The following is a 19,949-nucleotide window of genomic DNA, read 5'->3' on the forward strand; positions in this document are numbered from 1 at the left end:
AGGCACGGAGACATAGAGTTGTTGCTCAAGGCACACAAGTGCATCGGTATGAAATAATGTGTGTTGATAGGAGCAGGCGTGGTATCTATCGCAAGCAAGCCGTGCAGGAATGTGTCTTGAAGGCGGATGGTGGATGTACCTGCAGTTGTATGAAGCCGAAGCTTCATCACCTTCCTTGCTCACACGTTCTTGCTGCTGCCGGTGATTGTGGCATATCTCCCAATGTGTACGTCTCAAATTATTTCAGGAAAGAAGCAATCTTTCATACATGGAGTGAGGAGATATATGGGTTCGGGATCTCAGGATCTTACACAACGCTGAGTGCCCAAGTTTTTTATATTTCAGATCCATCTAAGTTTAGGGTGAAAAAGGGTCGACGCCAAACTAGACGCATCAGAAATGATATGGATGAGTCAGAAGCAGGTAGGAGGACTTTACGCTGCAGCAAGTGTGATCTGCGCGGCCATACTTACAAGACATGCCCGAAGAATGCAGAAGTTCCAAGCGGCGCAGATGCTAGTCCATCTGGACAGGCAAGTGATGGTAGGCGACCACCTGGTGAAGGAACAACAAGCAGGCGCGCAAGGCCAAGGCGTCGTCGCGCAGCAGGCGATTCCATGGTGTAACAATGCTTTCGATTTAGGAAATAAAATGATGTAATGAGTGTTCGGACTAAATACTTCTATCGTGTAATTTCAATTCAATCTTGTTGTAATGAGTACCTCCGACTATTGTTGTACTAGTAGTATTGCGAACTATTCGGTGTTGTATCATAATGTTATCGTGATGAGTGTTCGGACTAAACACTTTTGTTTGTTTGTACTCTTGTTTAATATGTGTTAGTAATTCGCTTATGAACATTTATTACTTATGTTGAACTAATTATTTATATGTTTCTGATCAACCTATTTGATGCAGGTATGGCGTACGACACACCGGCACTGTTGAACCGTGGGATTGACAGGAACCACCGCTCGTTCCTGTCAGCAGTCGAGGGTGCACAGCTCGGCACCTTCCGTCCACGCACGTCGCGCGAGTGGTTGCGTGTCGACCCCCGTCACGTTCCTTGGTACGCGTATGTTCACATTTCAACTCAACTTTGCTTTGTTTTATACTTATGTTTGAAGTTTGCTCTATACAGGTTGCGTGCGGCAGGCCTTCTACCACTTTGTAGGCTTGTTGAGGCGGCGGCGGACGACCGTGACCCAGCGAAGCGGTGGGATGCAGACCGGTCACTCCTTGCCGCTCTTGTAGACCGCTGGAGACCTGAGACGCACACGTTCCACCTTCCCTGTGGGGAGATGGCTCCGACACTGCAGGACGTGTCGTACCTGCTCGGGCTACCGCTGGCGGGAGCACCAGTTGGTCCCGTCGACGGTGTTTTTGGGTGGAAGGAGGATATCACTGCGCGCTTCGAGCAGGTGATGCGCCTTCCACACCTAGGACCGACCACCACCCTTCCTCCGTACTCTACAGTCGGGCCTAGCAAGGCTTGGTTGCTCCAGTTCACTGTAAGTAAATAAGTTGTTATTATCATACGTGCTTATTTGCGACCGGATCAGTGTTTTGTACTAACATTTCATTCTTAACTGTAGGCGGACCTTCTGCACCCTGACGCTGATGATTACTCGGTCCGACGCTCCCTTGAGGCGTACCTGTTGTGGTTGTTCGGGTGGGTGATGTTCACTAGCACCCACGGGCACGCTGTGGACTTCCGGCTGGTCCACTACGCACGGTCCATCGCGGATGCTCAGCCACAGGACGTGCCGCAGTGGAGCTGGGGTTCTGCCGTGCTAGCAGCCACGTACCGTGCCCTCTGTGAGGCGTGCACGAAGACTGACGCGGGAGCGATCATCGCTGGCTGTCCTATGTTGCTTCAGCTTTGGGCAGCCGAGAGGTTTGCCATAGGGCGACCAGTGGTGGACAGCGCACCCTACGGGGTTGGTCGCAGCGCGCAGTGGCCAGAGGACGGTCCCACGATGGGGACTTACTGGTGTCGACGTGGGGTTAGTGCAACTTCGTGTCTAATTCCGATCATGTTTATTGCAGCGTCGTTACGCTCACGTCCAGGTGAGACGTGGTTACCCGGACTTCGTGTTCGAGTTTGACCGTCTCCAGCCGAGCGACGTCATCTGGGAGCCGTACACAGAAGAGGCCGTCGCTGCGAGAGCACCGCTAGGACTTTCGTCCTTGTGCACACGCGACCAGGCTTACTGGCTCACCATCCTGCCGATGGTGTTCGACATTTTCGTTGAGCCTCACTGGCCGCAGCGTGTGATGAGACAGTTCGGACTTAGGCAGGTGTTTCCCGGCAACGTGCAGCCGACCGTCCCCCCTGCCGACCACTCGTGAGTTCGGATTGTTCATTTCTAAATTTTTATGATAATTACATCATCGAGCCATACAATTTACCTCTCTTCACAGGTTGACTCGACGGGGACAGCTAGCAGGCGCACTTTGGGCTCCACGTGTACAGCAGTACGTTGACGACTGGGTGTTAGCTACAGAGGAGGTGATCAACGAGCTCTTCCCACACACGGAGGAGAACTACCGTGACTACCTTCGCTGGTACCTTCCTCGCACTCGTGCGCGTGTGACCTTCACTCCAGACGCCCCAGAGCCGCACGTTGCCGCTGTCACGGACGCGTATCCCACGCACCGTGACCGAGACTACTTCGTGGCGGTACGTCCAATTTGTATTACTTCCAACAATTATGTCATTTATCTTGCATAATATAGGACAACTACTGAATTTTTTATTTCCATCTTGCATAGGCTGATGCGGCACGGGATATCAGTGCCGATATCACCGCAGTCCAGGTGAGGTTGAACAGAGGTTTGCACTTGACTGACGTTGAGCAGAGGTCGACCTTCGACCGGATGCAGGAGAAGATGCGTGCGGTCATGCGCGTCTTCTCCTGTCGCAGCGCCGTGGACGTCGTACCTCCAGCTGGTCCGGTACACCCACGGCCTCGCGGTCCTACCGTCGGAGCAGGACCTCGTTTGTCTTCGAGCGCCCCTAGCTTCGGAGCAGTGCGACCTACAGCACCGGTTTCGCACGGTACAGTTCAGCCCAGATATTAGTTCATTTTTGTTTCAGCTTTTGCACGAATGTGTCACCATGTTTTAACTGCACGTTTCCTCATCGCAGGACCTCGTATGCCTTCGAGCGCGTTCGCAGGCACGACCGGCGCTTCCGCGAGCTCCGCAGGGGCGTTCGCCACCTCTTCAGGCGCGTTCGTCAGCTCTTCCTCTCACGGAGCGTCGATCCCTCGCCCACACGGTACTTTACTTTTTATTAATACTGTTAAATACCTATACGAAACTGATGGTCCTTGTCCAGCAGGATTTGCAGCCGGGATCTTCGGTACTGGGGCCTCTTCGTCTCACGCCGGTAGGACTGGTCCTACTAGCCAGTTCTACGACGACGACTTGCACGGTGCAGACCACCAGGACGTACTAGGCTCCTCTCAGCTTGGAGGAGCTCCAGAGGCGCACACTCAGGAGCAGCCAGAGGTCACACCTGTACAGGCAGGACGGGTTGGCCGTGCCGTACCCCCGGACCGACTCACGTACTCCCAGGGGCACATTAGGGCGCAGGGTAGGAGGGACAGGGGTAAGAGGCCTCGTCAGTAGTGTTCTACCTCTTCAGTCCTTATGTGACCGTTTCTTTTGGCTTACAAACTTGTAAAGCAGTACTTACTTTTGCTATTACTACTGCAGTACTACTTGTGTTTGTCTCGTCTACGTAGTTCTTTTCATTCGTATGGTGCTTGAACAACTTATGCTCACAACAACACACTTTCGGCGCTTCACGGTAGTGCCATATCCAGTAGCGCGCACAGTCCACAACAGCACACATGAAAAGCGGCAGCTCGAGTTATCACTATCAACTTTCGGCGCTGCCTGTTGACATAAAGTGAATCACGCCCACGCGTGATCGTCTTGTCACATCTAATGAATAATGTATCTCATTGAGTTCACATATATTGCAGTGAAAACGACGCTATATAATTGACAATCTGAAGGCAACCTCTTCATATCTTCTTTCCCACTACCACACCACACACGAAAATGGAAGCCTATTAATTGGTAATACGTAATCTAGAATTGAGATTATGTACAACATTCTTCACTACAATTTTACATTTTGGCAGCAAACCAAATATGATCAAATGCAATTTTACCTTACCAAATATTTGGTAGTGCCAAAACTTGCTTATATTTTGGCATTAACAAAATATTTGTACGGTAACATTCCAAATATGGCCTAAAAAATAATAAAATTGTATTTTACCAATCTTGGAGATTTTAATCTTGTATAGTTTTCAATATAAAAAGATTTGATAACTATTGATATTTATATAAAAAAATATAGAGCACAGTACAAAATCGCCCTCCCCCAGGGCGGCAAGGGGGCCGCCTGCAAAATTCCATGCCCCCTCGCCGCCCATTTGCAGGCGGGCCCCCGCACAGTGCAAAATCGCCCTCGCGGAGGGCGGCAAGGGGGCCGCCTGCAAATTTCCATGCCCCCCCTCGCCGCCCATTTGCAGGCGGCCCCCCGCACAGTACAAAATCGCCCTCGCGGAGGGCGGCAAGGGGGCCGCCTGCAAATTTCGTTGACGGCCGTCGCCCGAGAGCGAACGGCCGTCTGCCACGTCATTTTCGCCGCCCTCTGGGAGGGCGATTTTTAAAAATCGCCCTCCCAGAGGGCGGTAGGCGACTATTTCCGTCAATTTTCAAAATGGAAAATTATTTTTGTAAAACTTTTAATAAAAAAAATTATAAATAAAAAAAATTCTTGCTGTGGGGAAAGGAGAAGAGGAGAGAGAGGGGGAGAGGAAAAGGTGGTAAAGTGATAAAGTTAGTACTAGTAGGACCCACTATAGACAACTTGCACTGTGAAAACAAGTAGCTAATATTGTTCTTAGTCTAGGTGACACGTGAGGCTCACCAAAATTTGGTGTTGCACTGTGAACGCCTTTACAGTACTTGCTTGACGTGTTGTTCTGAACTTCAACTATATGATCCATGCATAACAGTTGTACAGTATGGCACAGTGCCACAGTGAACCTGGAGTCCTCTATGCTCTGCTTCTGCCTTCCCTTTCCTCTTCGTTTTATCATCTACTGCCTGTCAAAAAAAAATCAAACCCTAAGTTTGACTATGTCGAGGTATGAGTACAGATTACCCCCTCCGGCTAAAAAAAATAAATCAAACCGATTTTTTTAGACGGAGGGGTAATATGTAATCATACCTAATTTAGAGTTTGATTTATTTTTTTTAGACAGAGGGGGTAATCTGTACTCATACTCGACATAGTCAAACTATTGATTTTTATTTGGCAAGTTTATTATATATGTTTTAGAAAGAGCTAATGTCCGGTATGTATGTTGTCTTTTTCGTGCTTGAGTTTCTGGATGAATAATTCTGAGTGGAGTATTATCAGAAAAAACTAATTTGTTTATATTCATAGCCAGGGTAAATTTTTTAATATAAGAAGAAACGATGGAGTATGTGCAAGTGATACACCCTGATGGTTCAAAAAAAAAAAACACCCTGATCGATTCCCTCTGCTTCGAGCTAGTGGTGACTTTTTCGAAACAGGTTGGCGCGCCGCCCACGGTTGCACCGACCCCCGGCAGCCAGTACGTAGCACAGGCAGTGTAGGCACGTACCACTGTACCAGTGTGTACAACTATATAAGGCCAGTCACAATGGCTAGTGTCATTGCACGGCTACCCAAAATATTATACCATCTTCTCTCAAATGAAATCTTTTATGAAACAATCCCCACAGTGGAGGGGTTTCACTTTGACGTTTCCAAGACTAAGCAAAGCATTTAATTGATACAAGTTGCTGGGATCATTTGTACCCAAAATCCGGCGCGGCGCGGGAGAATGCAGAGGTCGCACGGCGGAGGCGGACGCAAGAGATCCGGTGAATGAAACGAATCGGCCTCAACGGGGGTTTCACTCTGTTACCGAGGACTTGGAAACGACGCTGACGAGTTTCACCAGGATGAAACTCTTTCCTTCTCTCTCATCCCCATTTCATGCAAATAATCATTTTTTATTCAGTCTTACCCCTATTAAATGTGCATGACACACCAGTGAAACCCCCATTGTGACTGGCCTAAAGAGGATGCGACGCTTGCCGGTCCCATGGCTTTAGTGAGAACGTGCACAGGCAGGCAGGCAGGATGCACGGGTTGGGGGCTAATGCACGAATGTTCGCGTGTCCGGGCCACACGCACAAATGCGTCTAAAACAGCCCACGTTCGTCTGCCCTACTGTGAGGTGTCTGACTCGGACTTCACTCGGACCTGTGCACTTCTCTTTTTTTTTTTTTCAATCAAAATTCCTCTTGGACCTTCGGATGCCAACCACAGCCTCCCTCTGACGAGCTTTGTTTGGGCAACCAGATTTTCCCCCGCACCACAGCTGATATAGCGAATGACGACTAACCTTGTCAATCGCTTTAGTCATTGATCACTCAAGACACGTCAGATAAGGTGATACATGAACACACAATATTTGTTAATGAATTAGTCTTCCTACGTTACACTGCATTGTAGTCGCCATCTGACATATATTGGATGATTAATGACCGAAGTGATTAAGAAGGTTAATCATCGCTCCGAGCCTCCAGCAACGAGCGTTGCCATCATCTACCACGTCCAGCCCTAACTGGTTGGCGCCCTTTTCTCCTGCCACCAAACTCATCCCCTGCCCTCTCCCAATCTACAAAGTTGTCACTGGCCTCACCATCACCACCGCCGGTCGCCACTACTTCGGTTATCCCTCTAAGCCTCGGGAACACCCCCACAAGCAACCAAAATTTGTTTGTGTGGAGACTCTCTACCTAGCTATCCATCCCATATCTACTAATTGTGTTGCTATAAGCTAGGATTAGAGATGATAAAGGTGTTAGCCTATAGGAAATGCAAAAGTACGGGATCCCATCCTTGTATCTGCCACTACTAGGAAAACTATTTTTTCCAGCGGATGAAAACGGTTTTCCTAAGTGGACCGGCCGTCCGGTCCACCTGTAAGCAAAAGCCTGCGAAGATGCATTTTCGTCTGTCTACCAAAATGCATCTTCACAGGCGGACGAGCATCCCATCCCCCGTTGCCGTTTTCACAGGAGGACATTTAGTTCCGAAAATGATACCCGCCTAGAAAAATGGAAGGGTCTCGTTTTGCGAAAATGGTTTTCCTAGTAGTGTGCTTCTCGCACGAGGTGCGCACCGCCGTCGCTCCTCCTCGATAACGAGCCGAGGAATAGCACAAGCGATGGTGGTGTAGGTGACCAGGGGCCATAAGGAGGTCTTCTTGCGCCATGGGGATGGAGCGGTAAGTTGATGCAAGACCTAGCGGTGGGACAATGAAAACGACTGACGGCAGGAGCTCGGTGCAAAGGGAGCCACGGAGACTGACGTCAGGGTCTATTGGGTGGGACGACAGTTGGATGTGCACAGCCTGTGTGCCACACTGGTCGTGCACCACCTTTCCACGGGTCGAGGATTGGAGGATATGCATGCCAGTGCCATGAACAGTGATAGGCGACAGCTTGTTCAAGATCAGGTGTCGCAGTCTTCCTCTCCCGATACCACCGCCGCCCACTACCCACATGCACCATCACCAGCGCGTGCCAAAACATACATAGAGAAGGTCAATTGAGAAGGCGAAGCATCAGGAAGAAGACAACAGCGGATTCCCTAACTCGTACCAGGCATTCATTTCTGCTAGGTGGATGAAGGTGGCTGGTATCCTGGTGATCTAAATGAGAAACGCCCAGGGGTTTTCCGGCTAGCTTCACAAGGTGGTGGGCTATACGATCTGAGTTTAAAGCCTCACTCCTTCTAATTATTTGATATTAGGTCATTCCCTAATACGTATGTCTTTTTTTTCACGGCAATCAGAACTCCGCCTCCTTCTCATGCACCCGATGCCTTTTCTCCTCTCCTCCTAACCCAGGTCTAAAACATGATAAATATCAATCAAGAATTAAGAAATCGGATGGAGTAGTTATATACAAATCAATCCGTAAAGTGAGAATTATCGCGTGATCCAATTAAAGCTTTCACCGAGCAACCAGGGTGCTCGGCATGTACACGCACGAACCATACAAGCAAGTACAGAGACCACACAAACAAACTCCATTTTCTTCACCACATGCACATGCGAGGGTCCAGCCGCCGGTGACCCACCCAAGTACCCAAACTCTCCATTTACGGGCGATGCCGGGCCAGGCTGTTGCTGTTCCTTCCCGGCACCACGGGCGCGGCTTCTGTTCACGCCCCGTCCGGCACGCGTGGCCGTGCCCGTGCCCGGGAAACCGCGGCCATCATCCGTGTCCCTCCTTTTCCACCTCATTGTTTGCCTCCTTTCCCATGCATGCTGCTGCTCAAACTACTGTACTCTGCATGCAACCAGGGTTTCCCTTATTGTTATTGGCGCGGTTATCACACCCCCATGGTAAGGTGGTTACGTACCGTGGTAACTGCGCGGTTACCGTGAAAACTGTGTGGTAACCGCGAGACATATCATGGTTTTAAAAACTGAAAATGTTACCATGCATAGTAACCGCATGATAATCGTGCGGTTTTGTAAACCCAGCATGCAACCCATCTGAACTTGTAGGCCTTAATAACTCGAATGCCATTCGTTAAAATGTGGATTCTATGTAAAGAATCAAAGATGATGCTAGGCACAGATCGAGATTATGGTTATATGAATTACTGATGATGCAGAGATCAAAGATGTATCCTAGTAGCTTGTTATCTAATAAAAGACCATCAAGATTATGCTGGTGCGAGTTAGTACTAGGCTTTGCCGGTAGACCATGGATCACTACTCATTAGAAGGGACCCAACACGAACGCATACGCATCACGCATGCAGTGCTTCAAAGAGCGAGAGCGTGCAGTTCTCTGATCACTCCAGCGGTGCTTCTTTTGACATAGAATTATTACCGCTAGGACACACTCCAAGCAAGGACGCATGTCATGAGCTGGGAGAGGTCCCTACTCCTCGGGAAGTGTTTAGATGGGACTAAAACTTTTTAGCCCATGTCACATCGGATGTTTGAACGCTAATTTAGAGTATTAAACATAGACTAATAAAAAAACTAATTTCATAAATGAGAGCTAATCCGCGAGACGATTTTTTAAGCCTAATTAATCCATAATTATCAAAAGTTTACTGTAGCATCACATTGTCAAAATCATGGCGTAATTAGACTTAAAAGATTCGTCTCGCGAATTAGTCCAAGCTTATGGAATGGATTTTGTAATTAGTATATGTTTAATACTCTAAATTAGTATCCAAACATCCGATGTGACAGAGACTTGGAATAAGTCCTGGAAACCAAACAGAGTCTTACTCCTACATGGCTAACAGATCAATATTGTGAACCTAAGATGGTAGGACATGGACAGCCGCGTAGGCCATCGTATGTATTTATGCGTGGACACAGCTAGTAAGTGTATCTGTGTATAATCCAAGGACAGCTTTGAGGCGCATTTTGACAACTCCGTACAAAGATCACGGATCAGCCCCTGCATTGCATGCTGTTCTTCACTTTCATCTGCTCAAAATTTCAAAAAAAAAAAGTTTCACCTGCGCGTGTATGCATCCAATGGATACAAACGTACAATTGCAATATAATCCTTCTAAGAGCGAGAGAGTTGAGGAGACTAGCAACTCATCGCATGCACGAAAAGCCAATTTGATACATGGAGCGGTGGAGCCATCAGCCATGGATGCGGCATGTGTCCGAGCTACATGGACTAACTAAATTAACCAATGTTGGCATTATTGTCCACTAATTCACTCTTGCATGTTCCAAAGAGAGAACCTCTCATAAAGGTTCCGCCGAGGTGCATGCACTTACAGAAAGTAAATGGTGCAATGCACGTAGGCATTACGTCCTAAATTCTCCATCTAATGGCATCACAACAACACCGAGTTGCACAGAACCCTGTCACATGACAGGAACTCAGCAAGACGTACTCCTAGTACGTGCCATTGTGCCAATCACCAGCGACCGATTTGACGCAATTATTCGGGACCGTGCCCGATGTATGTAGTACGTGCCTACGAGTAGCGCAACCACCGGCCTCAATTTAGGCCAAATCAAACTTTATACCCAGTGAGGGGATGTGTATGTTTTTCACCTACTTCGTACTGTATGGCTTCACAAGTTTCACATGCCATGCCTTCCAGTCACTCCACATGCCAGCAGACAGCTAGCTCCTACATTTTGTCTCATCCACAGTAATAAAAGGGTTAATTTGGACTTACTGGTACTATTTGCTGCACCTGTTTTTACCCGTGTAGGAGGCATACAAATATGCCTTTTTTGAGACCGTAGGTGCAGAACAAGTGCAAATAGCTGCAGAACAAGAGTAGGGCTGTGTATAAGATTATGGTGCCATTTTGAGCATGAACAGCGGGTAACAATCGCTAGAGAAATCGTCCACGAGTTACTGCCAATGCCATGACGCTACACGGGAAATGCAAGGGGAACAAATCAACACATTTACTGCTGTTGAGGAGGCAGGACAAGTTTTATCTTTTCCCTTGGCCCGTCATGCTTGTCTCGTTGGTGCTTTCACATGCCTACTTGCCTTCTCTACCTTTTCTTCCCCACCATCCATCTTTTCACTTCCAGCTGTAACAACATCGTCACCTTAAGCATCTCCATGGCTCCATGACCACTGGTGTTAATAAGCAATCTACCCTTGCAAAAACACTAACACTAACCTTTGCGAGAACAAGGTGACGAATTCAACTCCTACCTGATCAGTGGACACCGCAGAAAATCCTTGGGGATGCACACGACCAAAGCAGCACCAGCAGTACAACTGATCACAGTACGACTGCAATAGGATAAATGCGCAATGAATAGACATGTCGTGAGCAAAGGTGAGCGCATAAATGCACGTAGCACCGGTAGACATAGTACATTTGTAGGCAGTGATACTGATACATACAGTACTGGGGAGACGAAAGGTAGAATACGAAATTATGAGCTACGAAGACGTCACGATCGCTGCTCGTTGGAGAAAAAGGGAGAGAAAAAACGTACCCCAGCAAGATCAAGTCAGCAAAAGCGACCGAGACGGCATCATTTGCAGACAGGAGTGACCAAACAGTTGTGCAGGCCAGAACGGGGGCAGCGCCTGCCTACGCTGCACACGTGCTGCATCACTACCCCCCTCCATCGTCTCTTCTTTCGGACCATCATGTGCTGTCCCAAAATCCTAACAGCAGTGCGTGGATGCTTGCCTCTGCAAATCCAACCTCATTACTATCTAAAACGTCCAAACTCATGATCACGATACTAGTACCACGTTTCTGGACCACAGCTGGGCAAGGAGCCAAGGATGGTTAACTGGCCACCCTAGACAGATCGGATGCCCGTGAATTTTAAACAATGTAAGGTTGTTACGGTAGTGGAGTAATTCTGTTATTCGATGCATTCTTTGAGAAATGCTGATCATGGTAATCAGAGATCGGATGATCCAATTATGCAAGATTTTCAGCAAAACTGAGGTAGTTTAATGTACCGACTGATGAAGAGATGCTAGGGAAAAGGAAGGCAGTGACCAGGTTTTCCGGGGCTTGTGGCATGCAGTTGTGGCAAATCCTGAGATTTGACATGAAATCCAAGATTTCTGAAGCGCCTACTCACGCTAACAGAGGAAAGCTAAATGCCACTGCTGTTCGGTACACTCGAAGTCACAAACTACAGAGAGATGCCGCACTAGCACTACCCAAGAGAAAATATACGGAAAGCGAGGGGCGCAGAATCAAAAGGGAGAACAGGATTTACCTCTGCAGGTTGTGTCGAACGAAGACTGACTGCCTGCCTCTCTCATCTTTAAACCCAGCAGTTAATAAAATTGCCACCGTTTCCTTTTCCGGGGCCCCTGAATTGCGCAGGTCGCCTTCAGTGACGGTGCTGCTTCTTCTCCCTCCTCCGTCCGTCCTCAAGCTCTGCCCCCGTCCGTCCGTCCTCTCTCTTGCTTTGCTTCTTTCCTTGCGTGGTTCTTTCTTTCTGTCACTTTGCTGCCATCTTTTGCTTTCTCCCACTGTTGATCAAAGGAGGTTTGAACTTGAGCTCAGCTCAGGGGCAAGGCATCGCTCTCCGTTTCTTTTGCTGCGTCTTTCCTGGCTGCAATGGCTGGGAGCTTTGAGGGGAGGAGCCCTGCAGCTAGAGGAGTCGAGCAGGTATGCAACATGAAGCGTTTTTCTTTTGCATCTTCTTTTAAAGCATTGTGGTATATTCATGCTTATGCCAATGATTCTTCTTTTGCTCTCCTACAATTCCAACAATGCATCTTTGCTAAGTTGGATGGATTTGCTCTTCTTGTTTGTCTTCAAGGAGCCAATAAACACTGCATTCTTATTGAGAAAGTATTAGACACCATTATTTCATTTTCAGGATATAGTAAGCTATATGCACGTCATTTTTTTTCCAAGATGTTGAGTGAGCATGACATTTGCTTCTGTGGCCGCCCAAAGTTCCAAATGCGCTTAATATAATGTCATTTCATTTTCTTGTCTGTATCCTTTTGGGGTTCACTTATAACAGAAGACATCAAACCTGAAAAGGACATCTTCCTCCATTACGCGATTTAATTTTCTGGTTCTTTCCTTCAGGCGCTTGTTGCTCTGAAGAAGGGTGCACATCTCCTGAAATGTGGGAAGAGAGGGAAGCCCAAGTTATGCCCATTCAGGCTATCTTCAGTGAGTAGCTTCGTTACTGTAATTATGCTTAGCAGCATGCTAAAGATCGATTTTATTCATTAACTTTCATGGATTACGCATGCAACCTAGTGACGACTAGAGACATGTAGCAAAACATATGTTCAGTGCCTATGAGATATTTATTTAGTTGTGTTAATCTGAATGTTCTGAACATTTAACATGAATGACTCCATTACAGGCTTATTTACTTAATGCACGGAACTTTGATGGAAGAAGTATAATAACTATTCAGCCACTTGAATTAAACAAATAAAAATTAAGTCCGCATGAAGCTCATGCCAAGTAAATTAACTGATGCTACTTAGTTTGTTTTGGCTTCCAAGTTCTTCACCATGTTCCGTTGAGCAGAGCCATGACCAGAACTCTTAGATGAATTCCGCCCAGTTATCCACTTCTCCTTCATCTATCTGCATATCAAGATCTCACGATGTTCCTCCGCAACCTTTCAAAGATGTTCCTTGTTTTCCCACCGCTGATAAACAGATGACATGTCACAATGAGATTAACATTTATGGCCATACATACAGCTACGTCAGTAGATTACTCCAAATCTAGCTCTCTGCACTCCCACCATCCATCCTTTATTCTGAAATTAGCAATTCAATTTCCGTAATGTAGAGAAGATTGTAACACTATGAACACAACAAGGTATGATGTTTGAATATTAAATATTCTAAAATTAGGTCTGCAATATCTACTTCTTCCCAGTTCCCATGGAACGTATCCAGTTCAGATAAGTAGATTGAGTAAACTGCACATTAACGTCTTATCTTTTTAAAACATTAGAATTCAAGATGCTGTGCCTCTAAATAACATTAACATGCTTCTTTTGCAGGATGAGAAAATGCTCATGTGGTATTCCAAAGACAGGGAAAAGCGTTTGAACTTGAGCTCTGTCTCAAGTGTAGTTCTTGGACATAAGACAGTATGTGGTTTTCATTTCTCAAGCACATTGCTATTCTTTGTCCATAGTACATCATTAAGGATAGAACACGTTCATTTTCTGAGGATTCTAGTATTTTACAGACAAAACTTTTACGTCTGCATTGGCCAGAAAAGGAATCCCACTCATTGTCAGTCTTCTACAAGAATGGTGAATGTTCACTTGACTTGGTATTTTTACTCACTAGGCCTGTTGTTTAGACTTTGTAAATTTTATCCTTCACATTATTACCTTCCGTAACATTTTTCTAAATCACATTTCGCAGATTTGCAAAGATAGGGATCAAGCTGAATGTTGGTATATAGGCCTAACAACCTTACTATCAGTTCCATGCAGTCCAGTACTTTTGATTGACTCAACAAGTAGCCGTCGGATAAACAGCTGTACAAATAGCCCTCCTAGCTATATTCAGCAAAGGAGTAGGCTATTTGCTGTGCATGACACAAGAAAGTTTAAACAGGTTCATTCTATAACTTGTGCATGCTGTGATTTCTATGTGATAATTTTGCAACTTACCACAACTACAAGTGTGTTTTGATTTTTCCTAAGTTATGCTAAGTAACACGATTTGATCCATAGGCTCAGGAAATTGTAAATATGTAATATTTCAAATGATGGTCATGCTAGTTGTGTTGAAATATTATTCATTTCAACTAATTAGTTCTTATCCAAATATAACAATAATGATACAGCTAAATGACAACCACATTGACAGACTTTTGCATAAATGATAAGCGACACCTCTTTTTTTTTCTTGCAAATCATGAAACTAAGTAGAGCGATACGACCTACGATTGGTCATAAGTTGCCCTATGTTCTCAGTTACAAAGTGTGTTTCACCTTTTTAGTTGAAATGACATGTTTTTCTACATGATTTCTCCATCAAGGTACACTCAATATATGGCAGTCCTAGGCTGATGCAGAAAAATGTTTTGCAAAGCAATCTGGATTTCTCAGAACCATTCTTCTCTCCAAGGCAGAGGACATGGTCAGACCTAGACTACTACATGGAAAAGGTCACTCCCGATGTGGTTAATAGGGTAAAACACAGTTGCAGGGATATAAAAGTTGCTGACAAACTTAACGAGCAAATAATTACCCAACTGCCTAAACAAAAATCATCTGAGGGGTTACATGTTGCATATGGAGCAACTTCTCTGAAGGACATCTTTGTCTGGGGAGAAGTTCCTGGCAATGTTTTAGATCATGGAGATGTATCAAAAGCCAATGTTTCACTTCCAAGGTTATTAAACACGACACATATTATTGATGTGCAGAGCGTTGCTTGTGGAGAGAAACACGCAGCGATAGTTACTAAGCAGGGAGAGGTCTTCTCCTGGGGTGTGGATAATGGTGGGAGATTGGGGCACAAAGTGAGTGTCAGTGTATCAGATCCTAAAATTATCGAGTCTCTTGCCTCTACACGAGTGAAGGCTATTGCATTTGGAGCAAAGCACACCTGTGCAGTTTCAATTTCAGGAGAACTTTATGAATGGGGTGAAGGGACTCACTGCTTGGGTTTGTGGGGTGATCAGTATCAAAGAAGCCAATGGTTCCCACATAAATTGTTTGGTCCTTTGGATGGCATCTCAATCTTGAAGATTGCATGTGGTCATTGGCACACGGCTATCATATCCTCTGCTGGCCAGCTCTTCGCATATGGAGATGGAACCTTTGGTGTTCTTGGACATGGTGACACGCTGACCGTTGCTCGGCCCAAACAAGTGGAGTCCCTGAAAGGGGTACGAGCCAAGGCCATTGCGTGTGGACCATGGCACACAGCTGCTATTGTAGAAAGAATGGGCACTGTCAAGAGCAATGCTCCTAGTGGGAAGCTGTTCACATGGGGTGATGCGGATAGAGGGAAGCTGGGTCATGCTGACAAAAAGATGAAACTTGTACCAACTTGTGTTGAGCCACTCAATGATTTTGATTTTGCTCAGGTATCCTGTGCAAAAGCACAAACCATTGTGCTTACAATAACCGGTGTTGTTTTTACCATTGGAAGCAAGGAACACGGACGATTAGGGAACCCTCTGTCTGAGGACACATCTATTTGTTTAATTGAGGGGCCACTTAAGACAGAGTTTGTCAGAGAGATATCATCAGGCTCTTCACATATAGCAGTTTTGACAATGAATGGAAAGGTGTTTACATGGGGCAAAGGAACAGAAGGGCAACTTGGTTTAGGTGACTATGTTGACAGGAGCTACCCGACTCTGGTCGAGGCCTTGGAAGACAAGCAGGTGCATAGTATAGCTTGTGGTTTCAACTTCACTATGGCAATTTGTTTACATAGGCCACTCTCAAGCAAGGACCAATCTGTGTGCAGCAACTGCCAGCTAACATTTGGCTTTACGAGGAAGAAGCACAACTGTTACAACTGTGGTTCCATGTTCTGCAATTCCTGCAGCAATAACAAGGTTTCCAGAGCAGCTCTTGCACCAGATAGGAGCAAAAGGTACCGTGTTTGTGATGCATGTTTCAGTCAAATGCAGAAAGTTGAGGAGCATAGAAAATTAGATCCACAACAGAAGATCCAAAAGGATGAGGTATGTCCAATAGAAATAAGATCATATACGCCAAAATTGGCGCGCATATTCAAGGAAGCAAATGCAATTATGGAGAAAATGGCATCAGCACAAAGCCCCCATCAGAGAAGTCAGAATTTGGCTGTGCCAGATCATGTGAGGACATTAAGATGGGGCCTAGTAGAGTGCCCCAGTCAATTCAGATGTGTGAGAGAGAGCATTCCTTATTGTTCAACATTGAATAAACAGACAGTCTCTGGTTCTATTGTACGGGTAATGAATGAGACAATGGCACCTAAACCTGCCAGCTCTTTGCTCAAATCTGCTAATGATTCAAAAGCGGAATTAGACTTGATGGAAAATATATTATTGGAAGAAGTGAAACAGCTTCAAGAGCAGGTAACTGACATACCATATTCTCTGTAATAAACATGTTTCGTGGATCTGTTTAAATTATTTGTTTTCACTGAATGTTTGTTCTGGTATGCAACGTATAATTTAGTGATAAAGATGGAAATTATGTTTTATATAAGCAGGTAACTACTCTTGCAAAACAGTGCCGCCAAAGGAGCCTGAAAGTTCAGCTGTACAAACGAAAAGTCGAGGAGACTTGGTTAATTGCCAAGGATGAGGCTGCGAAGTGCAAAGCTGCTAAAGACATAATTAAGGTTTTGATCGATCAGGTATAAAACCGATGACCTATCTCCATTTGACAGATTTACCGGCTTTTTTTTCTAAATAAGTTGTGTGGGGTGCCCAATTGTGCAGCATGATTTTTTATCAAAGAACCTTTTGGCTGGTGAGAAATTAGACAACTCCAGAATCATGCCTAGCCACATCGCCAGTGCAAAATCACTAAAAGCAGAATTACCAGACCCACCTGACAAAAATGTATTCACCAGCGAATTTCAACAGTCGAAGAGCAACAGAGATCACCACAACAGCAGGCAGGTGGATAGGGAATGCACACAACCTTCAATTGCTTCCATGGCGAATTACTCGGTTACGCATCAGAATTGCAGAAGAACTTCCAACGGCAGCACCAGATGCACCGAGGGAACAGATGCCACCACTGCTCCTACCGATTCCAACGGTGTGATCGAGCAGATCGAGCGCGGGGTTTACGCGACAGTGGTTACATCCCCCGGTGGGAAGAAGTGCATCAAGCGCATCCGGTTCAGGTGAGATCCCCCAAGAACCTAGATTATAATCAATCAGTTGTCAACGATGGCATCATGTCTTACCTTTGCAATAACTAACTCTTTCAATCTCGCAGTCGGAAGCACTTTGGAGAGGATCAGGCGCAGAAATGGTGGGAAGCCAATGAGAGCATGATTTTTGGAAAATACAGCAGCATGGAACAAACGGTGGGGTAATCTCTTCTCCAACTCCAAGCAACCCAAATGAAGAACATAAAGGAATAGTCAGCTCTGCCGCCAAATTGTTAATAGGACACAGTAGAAGTAGATAGAAATATGCTACTGCTCGATGAACTGGCGTGGATAGGATGGGGATCATGGAGAAAAATCAGAAAAAGGGGTTGAGACTTTGAGAGACCAGCTCTGAACAGTAAACTGCATCTGGATTGTGCGGCTGTGGCTTGCGGAATTTGGAGTAGGATCTAGGTTTAACCTCTCCACCCGTTTGAATTGGATTAGGAATTGACGCCTCTTTGGACTGATTTCGATTACGCGAGGGTTAGTATGTAGCGTGGACGCGTTGGCCTTCCCTGATCGGAGAGATTAAAAGCAAAGGACAGAGGAGACGAGACGTACCGGAGGGTCCAGAGCGGCGCCGTGACCTGATCGGCGCAGACGCCTGCGCGCCTCCCTCCGCCTCCGTTTCCTCCTCCTCCTCCCCGTTTCGGCTACTCGCCTCGTCGTTGCCGACGGTGGCGTGCCCACACCACCTCACCGCCGCCGCGCTTCGCAAAGGCGGATTCCGATATCATGTTGCGGATTTTGGTCGATCCGGTGTTGCGGCCTGCACGTATCTTAAAGCGCTATTAGAATAAATCCTAGCCTTTGGCTTTTCTGTTTGGAACCATATTTTCGTCCTCCTAACTTCCATTTTGCGCTTGCCACTAGCTCATCATTATCTGAGTTGTTATCTTTAGAGCAAGTATAGCAGGAAATACCTCTAAATCATTTATAATCAATTTATTTAATATGTAATACATATATAATTACTACATCTGTCCCAAAATATAAGCATTTTTAGCTATAAATCTGGATAAACAGTTGTCCAGATTCACAGCAAAAAATCTATCTATCTATTATATTATTAAAACAGCTTTGAAAGGAGTCACCACATTCGCTGTGGGGGCTAGAAATTCCCACATTAATCGGAGAAAAAGAAAAAAAAAGAAAAGAAGAGTCCAAGTAGAAGCACAATCTAAAAATAGCTGAAATTCGGATTTAAAAATAAGCAATATTGAAAGAAGTTTCCATATAAGAACCCAATACGAGATTAATCAAAATTCGAAATAAAAATAAAATAAAATCTAAAATTAGAAAAGGAAAGGAGAGTCCAAGTAGAAATACAATTTAAAAATAGCTGAAATTCAGAATTAAAAATAAGCAATATTGGAAGAAGTTTCCATATAAGAACCCAATACGATATTAATTAAAATTTGAAATAAAAATAAAATAAAATCTAAAATTAGAAAAGGAAAAGAGAGTCCAATTAGGAATACAATTTAAAAATAGCTGAAATTCGGAATTAAAAATAAGTAATATTAAAAGAAGATTCCATATAAGAACCCAATACGAGATTAATTAAAATTCAGAATAAAAATAAAAATAAATCTGAAATTAGCAAAAGAAAATAAAGAAGAGTTCAAGTAGGATTACAATTTAAAATTAGCTGAAATTCGGAATTAAAAAGAAGCAATATTTAAAGAAAAACCATATAAGAACCCAACACGAGATTAATTAAAATTTCAAATAAAATTATAATAATATCCAAAAATAGAAAAATTAAAACAGAGTTCAAGTAGGAATACAACTTTGAAACAACTAAAATTCAAAATAAAAAATAAAAACATTAAAAGAACACAATACGTTATTAACTAATTTTTTTAGAAAAAAATAAATTCTGAAATTAGAAAAAAAATATTTTAATTAGGAATAAAATTTATAAACAACTAAAATTTGTGATAAAAATAAAGACTATTGAAAGAAAAGACCATCTAAAACACATGACGAGATAAATTAAGTAACATGCCTATAAAGTAGTAGAGTTGGTGGCGGTTAATACTGTCGACGGGTGATACCCGTAGACCGGATATAGAGGGTATTGGGGTACGTTGGTACAAGGATCTACGTAGTACGACATCAAGCAAACAAAAGACAAGAATTATACTGGTTCAGGCCCCTTGACAGGTAATAGCCCTAATCCAGTTGATGTGGGATTATATGGTAAAAAACATAGGTTACAAAGAGAACAAGGGAACTTGTCGGATCCGGCGAGATTGTAGTCGAGTTGATTCGACTAGCTCTCGATGACTTGGCTCCTTGCAAGCTTCGGCTTCGTAGGCTGTGGAGGTTGTGTTGGGTCTAAGATTCGATCCTAAACCCTCCCCGGGAGCCCCTTTTATATCGCAGATGTGGAGGTCTCCTCATAGAACTCGGAGGTATCAGACCCTATACGATACGCCAACGACCCAGTTCTGCCCGAGTAGGATTCTTCCCATCTG

General features: G+C 45.0%; 2 protein-coding genes and 1 long non-coding RNA gene across 8 annotated transcripts; 2 read left to right on the plus strand and 1 right to left on the minus strand.

Moving 5' to 3' along the window:
- The first annotated feature begins 865 nt into the window (after nucleotides 1-865).
- On the plus strand, nucleotides 866-3,781 carry LOC136355164 (protein MAIN-LIKE 2-like). The gene is made up of 8 exons (XM_066307425.1): nucleotides 866-1,069; nucleotides 1,142-1,511; nucleotides 1,596-2,006; nucleotides 2,050-2,348; nucleotides 2,425-2,683; nucleotides 2,776-3,061; nucleotides 3,152-3,283; nucleotides 3,347-3,781. The coding sequence occupies exons 1-8, from the start codon at nucleotides 891-893 to the stop codon at nucleotides 3,634-3,636; spliced, it is 2,226 nt and encodes a 741-aa protein (XP_066163522.1). The 5' UTR covers nucleotides 866-890; the 3' UTR covers nucleotides 3,637-3,781.
- Nucleotides 3,782-10,394: 6,613 nt separating this feature from the next.
- Nucleotides 10,395-18,182, minus strand: LOC9272575 (uncharacterized). 4 transcript variants are annotated; one of them, XR_001543755.3, is made up of 7 exons: nucleotides 18,028-18,182; nucleotides 13,110-13,250; nucleotides 12,615-12,703; nucleotides 11,841-12,405; nucleotides 11,094-11,295; nucleotides 10,769-10,884; nucleotides 10,395-10,676 (listed from the first exon to the last, which is right to left on the minus strand). It is a non-coding gene; the product is annotated as an uncharacterized lncRNA (long non-coding RNA). The 4 variants fall into 4 exon arrangements; XR_003240498.2 differs by lacking the exon at nucleotides 11,094-11,295 and having other exon boundaries at nucleotides 10,804-10,884; XR_003240497.2 differs by lacking the exon at nucleotides 11,094-11,295.
- On the plus strand, nucleotides 12,095-17,933 carry LOC4330348 (PH, RCC1 and FYVE domains-containing protein 1). Of its 3 annotated transcripts, XM_015771286.3 has the most exons (9): nucleotides 12,095-12,238; nucleotides 12,671-12,757; nucleotides 13,614-13,703; nucleotides 13,805-13,891; nucleotides 13,987-14,181; nucleotides 14,609-16,651; nucleotides 16,789-16,935; nucleotides 17,021-17,433; nucleotides 17,529-17,933. In XM_015771286.3, the coding sequence occupies exons 1-9, from the start codon at nucleotides 12,188-12,190 to the stop codon at nucleotides 17,626-17,628; spliced, it is 3,213 nt and encodes a 1,070-aa protein (XP_015626772.1). In that variant the 5' UTR covers nucleotides 12,095-12,187; the 3' UTR covers nucleotides 17,629-17,933. The 3 variants fall into 3 exon arrangements, with proteins under 3 accessions (XP_015626772.1, XP_066163847.1, XP_066163848.1); XM_066307750.1 differs by having other exon boundaries at nucleotides 13,614-13,871; XM_066307751.1 differs by lacking the exon at nucleotides 12,095-12,238 and having other exon boundaries at nucleotides 12,483-12,757; nucleotides 13,805-13,871.
- Nucleotides 18,183-19,949: the final 1,767 nt, after the last annotated feature.

The sequence above is a fragment of the Oryza sativa genome, chromosome 2 (assembly GCF_034140825.1).
Source record: "Oryza sativa Japonica Group chromosome 2, ASM3414082v1".
Classification (NCBI taxonomy): Eukaryota; Viridiplantae; Streptophyta; class Magnoliopsida; order Poales; family Poaceae; genus Oryza; species Oryza sativa.

Bases quoted from the DNA above. Each gene is read 5' to 3' on its own strand.
- LOC4330348 (XM_066307750.1), top strand. From the start codon at position 12,188: ATGGCTGGGAGCTTTGAGGGGAGGAGCCCTGCAGCTAGAGGAGTCGAG. The intron at 12,758-13,613 runs GTGAGTAGCTTC...CTTCTTTTGCAG, and splicing joins GCCCATTCAGGCTATCTTCA to GATGAGAAAATGCTCATGTG. The intron at 16,652-16,788 runs GTAACTGACATA...TTATATAAGCAG, and splicing joins TGAAACAGCTTCAAGAGCAG to GTAACTACTCTTGCAAAACA.
- LOC136355164 (XM_066307425.1), top strand. From the start codon at position 891: ATGTTTCTGATCAACCTATTTGATGCAGGTATGGCGTACGACACACCG. The intron at 2,349-2,424 runs GTGAGTTCGGAT...CTCTCTTCACAG, and splicing joins GTCCCCCCTGCCGACCACTC to GTTGACTCGACGGGGACAGC. The intron at 3,284-3,346 runs GTACTTTACTTT...CTTGTCCAGCAG, and splicing joins GTCGATCCCTCGCCCACACG to GATTTGCAGCCGGGATCTTC.